Source organism: Neophocaena asiaeorientalis, unplaced genomic scaffold (assembly GCF_003031525.2).
Source record: "Neophocaena asiaeorientalis asiaeorientalis breed wild unplaced genomic scaffold, Neophocaena_asiaeorientalis_V1.1 scaffold46, whole genome shotgun sequence".
NCBI lineage: Eukaryota > Metazoa > Chordata > Mammalia > Artiodactyla > Phocoenidae > Neophocaena > Neophocaena asiaeorientalis.
The window spans coordinates 8,817,722-8,825,946 of record NW_020175393.1 but is presented as its reverse complement, the minus strand read 5'-3'; the positions used below and the strand labels follow the sequence as shown (position 1 = coordinate 8,825,946).

General features: G+C 53.6%; 1 protein-coding gene across 1 annotated transcript in view; it reads right to left on the bottom strand.

Annotated features, from left to right (window-relative positions):
- CIMIP3 (ciliary microtubule inner protein 3) overlaps positions 1-5,956 on the bottom strand; it is a 6,874-nt gene extending 918 nt beyond the window's left edge. The window contains exon 1 of the mRNA XM_024766298.1: positions 5,872-5,956. Coding sequence (XP_024622066.1) covers positions 5,872-5,880 — 9 coding nt within the window. The 5' untranslated portion in view covers positions 5,881-5,956. The remainder of the gene's footprint in view (positions 1-5,871) is intronic.
- Positions 5,957-8,225: the final 2,269 nt, after the last annotated feature.

The following is an 8,225-nucleotide window of genomic DNA, read 5'->3' as shown; positions in this document are numbered from 1 at the left end:
TTTGAAACTTTTTTTTTTTTTTTTTTTTTTGGCTACACCGCCAGGCTTGCAGGATCTTAGGTCCCCAACCAGGGATTGAACCAACCACTAGGCCACCAGGGAACTCCTTTCCCATGCATCCAGTCTGTCCATCAATGTCCCCCACATCCTCCTCTCCCTGTCCTCTGCCACCGCTCCATCAGGCATTCATCCCCTCTCCCACAGGGTTACTCCAGCTTTCTACCAAGGCTTCTGCTTCCTCATCTCTTGCCTTTTCAGCCTGCACTTCACACTCACACCGAATTAATCTTTCTATATTAATGGCCAGAACGTATGGCTTGTCCTCAAAGCATCTTTTGCTCTCTGCTGCCCAGAAAATAAAAGCCAAGGCCCCCAGCCTGGAAGGCAAGACCTGTAAGGACAGGGCTCCCCCAATCCTGTATTCTAGCCACACGGTCTGCCTGTGACTTCCTGGTCACACCTGGTCTTTCCAGGTGTCACGTCTTAGCTCAGGCTGTCCCCCCAGACTAGTGTGCCCTCACTCCCACCCATCAGGGAAACTCTTTCCTGTTCAGCCCTGAGCCCCTTAAAAAGCAGTGCTCTCTTACCCTTACCCTTGACACAGCAGCCTCTAAAATCCTATTCCTTCTCGTACTCCAGACCAAGGCATTGAGTGAGCACTCGATAACTATTGGTTCAACATAATTGGATTCCAGTAAGGGGTTGCTGGCCTTCCAGCCAGCCAGCCCATTCTATTCCAGAACACCTCTCATTGTTACAGAGTGTGTCTCCTACCCAACAATGCCTGCTCTACTTAACCACTCTTGGTTGATTTGGTATGGAGGTCCACCCTCCTAGGAGGGCCCCATGGCCACCTTTATCACATGGTACTGACGTTTATTGGCTCCTCTGTCCACCACACACCTTGGCCATCCTGTGACCGAGTCGTCGTACTTACCTTTGAACTCCCCACACGATCTCCCAGCTACTGGATGCCCTTCAGTAGGGATCTTCATAGCCGTGACAGTGCAACCCAAAGGATGAGACACCTGAGTGTCAGGCAGCTCTGTCCCACTCCCCCAGGCTAGAAATCTCAGGGGAACCCATCTTTTCTCTGCTGAGGCCCCAGGGAACTGGGAGGGAATCCCTAGCTGCAGAGCTACTAGAAGCTGAACCCCTGCCTTCTTACAAAAGAAACCCCCTATACCCAAGCCGTAGTGTACATTCTTTTGCATTTAATTTACAAACTATTTGCCCAACTCAAACTTGCCCAGGGCTTTTCTCCAAGGCAGTCTCTGCTCCCGTAGTTTCCTACCCAGCAGTATATGTGCCCTCAGCTTTGCACTTCAAAATTCTCCCTATCCTTCCAAGCGAGCAGCCCTCATGACACCTCCTCCAGGAAGCCTCAGATACTGCAGTCTCTGCCCCCATCTCACCCTCCTCTGTGCCGTCAGGCCCTCCTCTTGGGATGTGGTCCTTTGCTGGGCTGGGACTAGGGTGAGGCAAGGGTGTACATTTTAAGGAGGTACTCACACTCAGACTCGTGCAAGGGCATGGTGGGTGTTTCCTTACAATATTTTGTGCCCTAGGTGCCGTGCTTGCCTCATCTTAATCCCAAATTGTGGTCCTTCCGGGCTCTTGCTAATGTCCCAACAGCCTGTAAACTGCTCCCAGCGGTCAGGACCACATCCTATTCACCTGTGTCCCTGGGGCTTAACCCAGTGCTGGCACAGAGATAAGCTGGAGAGACGGATGGGTGCACGAGCCATCAGCAGTCTTCCCAGACTCGTCCAGGCTCAGCCTTGGGACGCAGGATTACAAGCAGAGGGGCAAGCACCGGAAATGAGGTATGACTGTGATAATCAACGATCGTTTTTCACCACCATTTTTGAGCACTGCGCCAAACTCTTTAAGTGAATCCTCACATGAACCCTTTAAGGAAGGTATATTATTAGCCCCATTTGTAACTGAGAAAACTGAAATAAGGAGGTTATTCCCATGTTTAGGGTCGCGTGGCTGGTAAGGAGCCAGGCTGCAATGGGAACCCAGGCCTGGCTGACCCCAGGGACCACACCCTGTACTCCACAGCGTGTACTGCCATATCCACAGCACTGTGGGGCAGGGCCTGCCGATTCATTTCTGTCCTCATTCTGTCACCTTGCTGAGCCCTTGCCAGGGGTGCTGGGCGGCAGGCGAGCAGTCAAGGCGGCCCCTCCCCAGCCCTCAGGCTCACTGGTGAGAGAGGGCAGCCCAGTGCCTCAGTTTGGCAGGGACACTCTGGGGTTTTGAATGCTGGATTTTGGTTCTGGGTCTGTGGACCCTGCACAGACAGGATGACACACCACGAATGTGAGGTTTATTCTATGAATTATCTCTTAGTGCAGCTGAGGATGTGACAGAAGTTGCTCTATCCTTTCATGCAAAACTATTCCTGAGCTCCTCTTGTAAACCAGGCTCTGGGTGTGGAAGTAACAAAGACACTACACATATGAACACAAATATGAAACCCTGGGCAGCAGGGTTCCTAGGTCTCAGCACCATTGACACTTTGGGCTGGATAAATCTTTGCTGTGGGGCTGTCCTTCAATGAAGGATGTTTAGCATCAGCTCTGGCCTCTTCCCACTAGATGCCAGTAGCCCCCCCTCCCAATTGTGACAGCCAAGAATGTCTCTCCCATTGCCAGTGCCTCCTGAGGGCAGTGAGAATCACTGCTATAGAGTCCATGACAATTTCTTTATCCTCAGTGTTGAGGCTGACAGCCTGGCCCTGCAGAATTTTCCTTACCTGGGTCACAGAAGTGGCTTGGGTTTTTTCCGTGTTAAGCATGATTCTGGGGACTTCCCTGGTGGCGCAGTGGTTAAGAATTTGCCTGCCAATGCAGGGGACATGGGTTCGAGCCCTGATCCAGGAAGATCCCACATGCCGTGGAGCAACTAAGCCCCTGCGCCACAACTACTGAGCCTGCATGCTTCAACTACTGAAGCCCGCGCGCCTAGAGCCCATGCTCCGAAACAAGAGAAGCCACCGCAATGAGAACACCGTGCACTGGAACAAAGAGTAGCTCCCGCTCGCCACAACTAGAGAAAGCCCGCACGCAGCAACAAGGACCCAACACAGCGCCCCCCCCGCAACAGTCCCTGCTCCCCAGCAGTCTTGGCCACCTGGACCCTGCACCTGAGGCTCGGGAGCTGGTGTGAGGGGTGACAGAGGCATGTGCTTTCAGAAGAGTTGGTCTGGGGGGGATCTTCCTACAGGGGGAAGGGCAACACTCTTTGCTAACAGGATTGAGAATCTACCAAGTGCTAACCACTGAGCTCTGCAAAAACCCAGAAGAGCCATTTTGAGATGTTACTCCCATATTTCAAATGCAGAAACTGAGGCTCAGAGGAATCTAAACTTTGCCTAAGTTCACACAGTTAGTGAGTGGCGTGTAAGAACCTTGAAGAAGTCGCACGACTCGTGACCAGTTAGTGCAGGAACCGGGATTTGAACCTTCCCCTCCCTCTCTATCCCAGGCCAGGCCCTGGGTCTCCCGTCAGTTATGCCCCAGCTGCTGCTGCTGCCCCTACACTTGGGGCCCTGGTTAGGGGGACCCAGGACCCCCAGGACATCCAGGGACTAGACCCACACAGAAACCGGGGCAGAGGGACAGCCCCGGGGAAGGGGAGAGGGAGGAGGAAGAGAGAAAGGAGGAGGAGGGGGAGTGGAAGATGGGGGGAGGAGGAGGCCCAGGCAGTCCCAGCCTTGCCCTGCGCCTTCCGGGGGCCCAGCCAGGCTCCAGGTGACTAAGCTCAGAGGGCTGAGAACACCCCATCCGGCCAGCCCAGGAGGGAGGGTGGGGCCCGACTGCATATTTTCCAGGTTAACATCTGTTTAACCATCTCCTCCCCTCTCAGGAGGTCCTCCCTGTCAAATGCACAGCGTGTGTGTGTGTGTGTGTGTGTGTGTGTGTGTGTGTGTGAGACTTAGAGAAGTGGTTCAAAACTGGGTGTATTCCCGCCTCCCAGGGGACATTTGGCAATGCCGGGAGACATTTTTCGTGGTCACTACTCGGGGGTGCTACTGGTGTCTAGAGGCCAGGACGTTGCTAATGTGTGTGTGTGTGTGTGTGTGTGTGTGTGTGTGTGTGTGAGACTTAGAGAAGTGGTTCAAAACTGGGTGTATTCCCGCCTCCCAGGGGACATTTGGCAATGCCGGGAGACATTTTTCGTGGTCACTACTCGGGGGTGCTACTGGTGTCTAGAGGCCAGGACGTTGCTAAACATCCCACACTGCACAGGTCAGCACACAGCCACACATCCCCACCCCTGCCCCCACAAAGAATGATCGGCTCACGAGGTCAGTAGTGAGTGCCAAGGTTGAGAAAACGGGTTTAGAGGTTGAAGGAAGATCCCCATCTCCCCTATCTGCTTCCTGCAGCCTTAAGCCTCCCATTCCTCCTGTTCTATGGGGGATGGGGGGTGGGGCAATGAAGCTTAAAGGGTAAGGAGAGGGTCCCACCAGCCCCTTCCCTCCCTTCTGAATCACACTACCCTGTTTCAATTGGGTTTTGAGTTAGAGCCAAAAGAAGGAATCTGACCTCCTCCCTCTATGACTTCCACCAAGGCCTTCTAGATATACAGTGTATATGTTTTCCCCTTATACAAGGATGTAGAATGGGGAAGAGAGAGACTCAAGGGTGCCACTTTCTGAGTAGGGCAAGAAGACCTCATTGTGATATGTCTGTCCGCCCAAATACTTCAGGCCCCCTGCCCATCTGCTGGCCTAGCCCATGCCTGACACTCCACCATTAGCACCTCGCTTTTTCAGGGAAGGCCTGTGCCCTGTGAAAGTGCAAACAGCATTGGGTGAGGCAGCTGGTGAAGGCTCCCAGGGCACCTGGTACTGGAAATGTGCCTGGCCTTTGAAGTTTGAAGGCTGAGCTCAGGACCGGACTCTGCCCTTACAGGTCAGGCATCCTTGGGCAAGTCGCTGAACCTCTTTGAGTTTTACTTGCCTCATCTGCAAAATGGGGCTAATAAGGCTATCTACTGCACCAGCTTGTGGTGGGGGGGGGGGTGATGAGTCTCGGGAGCTGTAAAAGCAAATGGTAATTATCATCAGCCTCGTCCAGCTCCTACACCCCTCGACACACTCCCCTGAACCTTTATGAGCACATATTTGCCCGTGGTGGGGACAAGGGGGACTTTGAAGGGAGTCAATGGGAAGGCCTAGCGGGGGCCTCAGCTCCCTCGGGAGGCCGTGTAGCAGGCCGGCCTGGAATTTAAATTCCAGCTCCACCACCCACTGGGTACCTGCTCTTCTGCAAATTTTTTTTTTTTTTTTGGCCACACCACACAGAGTGCAGGATCTTAGTTCCCCAACCAGGGATCGAACCCGTGCCCACTGCAGTGGAAGTGTGGAGTCTTAACCACTAGACCACCAGGGAATTCCCCCTGTGCCTGTTTTCCCATCTATGAAGTGGGAATAACAAGAGAATCTATCTCATAGGGTTACCATGAGTTAATGAGATATTCTCGGCAAGGTACCTAGACCTCTTCAGCACTCAGTCAACGTTTGCCAGCATTATTACTTGTCACAAGTTTGCCTAGGAGATGGGGCCGTGCAAACTAACAGTCCAGGAAGCCTCTCGGGGAAGTGAAGGGGCAGGAACCAGAGGAACTGATGGTAGCCCACTCCTGCCTGCCTCCCCCTCCTCCCGGGAGACAGTGACAGCTCCACAGTTAGGGAACAAGAGTCAGGCAGTGTCACTGGCACCTAAGCCTTTTGTAAGAGGCCTCCAGCTCCCAGCCTCACAGGTGGGCCTGGCTGGGGCCTTCATGCTCCTTTCTGTCAATCAAACTTCTTGTGACCTTGGGCTGCCCTAATCCAACACTGTGATGTCATCCTACCTGGGACATCCTTGATCAGGGCCTTCCTTGGTGAAGAGATGGAATTTCTGGTGGCCAGGGGCTCCAGAGGTTTTCAGGGACTCTTGAGAGGGTACTGGGATGCCAAGTTAGGGAGAATTGTATGGGGCTGGGGGCATTGTGACCCCTCTTTGACAACACAATTCCTTCTATCTTCCTAAGGAGATACAGGGGCAGGGCTGAGGGCTGCAGTTTCAAGGTCTGGATGGGTCTTACAACCTTGATACTGACTCACTCTGCACTTCCTTCTTCCCACAATTCCCAGGACCTTTGAGCTGTGGGTAGTGGGGTGAGTGGAGAGAGGAGGAAAGCATCCTAGCTATTCAGGTGCTTCCAGCAGTCCTAATATTCCTCCAGGCACCCTCATGTTTCTCATGATTTCACAAGAAATCACTGACGGGGAATAAATGTACCCAGCCAACTCTCCATTCCCTTTCTTCCTCTCTTTCTATCTGCCTTCTAATACAGAGATGAAGGATGGGTGGATGAATGGATGGATGGATGGATGGATGGATGGATGGATGATGGATGGACACATGAACCCATGGATGGACAGACAAAGGAGTGGGAGAGTGGATGGGCAGGTGGATGGATGTGGGCAAGTGGATAGATGGTGGATGGGCAGACCCTGCTGATTCGAGCCCTGGTCACCTTCTTAGTCTCATCTCTTGTTATCTTTTCCCTCACTCTATGCAGTAGCTACTTTCTTAAACATGCCCTGGGACGTCCCTGGTGGTCCAGTGGGTAAGAGTCTGTGCTCCCAATGCAGGGGGCCCAGGTTCAATCCCTAGTGGGGGAACTAGATCCCGCGTGCATGCCGCAACTGAGAGTTCACCTGCCGCAACCAGAAGATCCTGCATGGCAACTGAAGATCCCGCATGCCGCAACGAAGATTGCACGTGCCACAACTAAGACCTGGTGCAGCCTTAATAAATGTATATATACATATTTTTTTTAAATGCCCTGCTCTCTCCCCTCTAAGCCTTTGTATTCAATATTTGCTGTTCCCTTTCCCGGACCACTTCAAACAGGGGGTTAGGAGATGAAGGGATGGATGGATAGGTGAGTAGACAGGTGGCTGGGTGGGGGTGGCCATGGCTGAGTGGATGGGCAGATGGTCAATGAGTGGATCGATGGTGGGTTGCTGTGGTATAGAGGATGGGATTGCAGGCCCAGGAGCCAGACTTTCTGAGCTTGAATCCTGGCTCTACCATTTCATCAGTTGTGTGACATTGGGCAAGTAATTGACCTCTCTGTACTTCTGTTTGCTCTTCTGTAAAATGGTTGGGCTAAAGGTCCCTAACTTATAGAGTTGGGCAGAACACTTAGGACAGTACCTGGCACAGAATGAGCGCTCCATAACTATTAGTTTTTGTTATGTTTGGGTGGGTGATTTCTTTGAGGGGTAGGTGGCTGAATGGGCTGTCCTCTCCCCATCTTCAAAACCTGACCCCTCCCCACACACACCTCCTTAGGGTCCCGTCTCCCCAACACCAGACTTGGTGGGCGCCTTCCAGGAATGTGTCAGAAATGCAGGAGTGCCCTGGGCTTCTCCCTGGGTCAGTAGGGGAGGAAAGGTGGAGGCCCAGGGTGGCAGAGGCCAAGCAAGCTGGCGACTTCCTGCCCTCAGCCCACTGGCTCGGGCTGGGCCCAGGGCTTGTTTCCTTCCTGAAACTGTGTCAGCACTGACTGTCAGGCACGGGGTAGACTTTGGGACCCACAGGCAGATTGGGGGTTGAGGTGGGGATGACTTGTGCGCTCTGCTCAGATTGTGAGAGCCGAGGTAATGACCATCAGGTGTGAGCCCTGATGGTAATGACCCCTAATTTCTGAGGACGCTGGGAGAGGCCAGGAGCGGAGGCAGGCAGGGAGGAAGGGGAGGAAGAGCAGCCCTGCCAGAGCCTCTGTTCGGGGATCTCCAAGGCTCTGGGCAGATGATATCTTGCTTGGGAGAGGGTGGGAACGAGGGGACGGGAGCTTGGAGCAGGGCCTGCTGCGTGGTAGATGCTGAGGTATATTGTTATTATCATTTCTAAGCCGCAGACAGCACTGAATCAGTCCTGTCTCCTGGAAGCCCACCCTTTCTGACTTCTCTGCCACACTCCCAGCGTGAGCTCATTTTATTCCTCATCAAAATTCCTGGAAGGTGGGCTTCCCTGCTGGCGCAGTGGTTGAGAGTCCGCCTGCTGATGCAGGGAACATGGGTTCGTGCCCCGGTCCGGGAAGATCCCACGTGCCGCGGAGCAGCTGGGCCCTTGAGCCATGGCCGCTGAGCCTGCGCATCTGGAGCCTGTGCTCCGCAACGGGAGAGGCCACAACGGTGAGAGGCCCGCGTA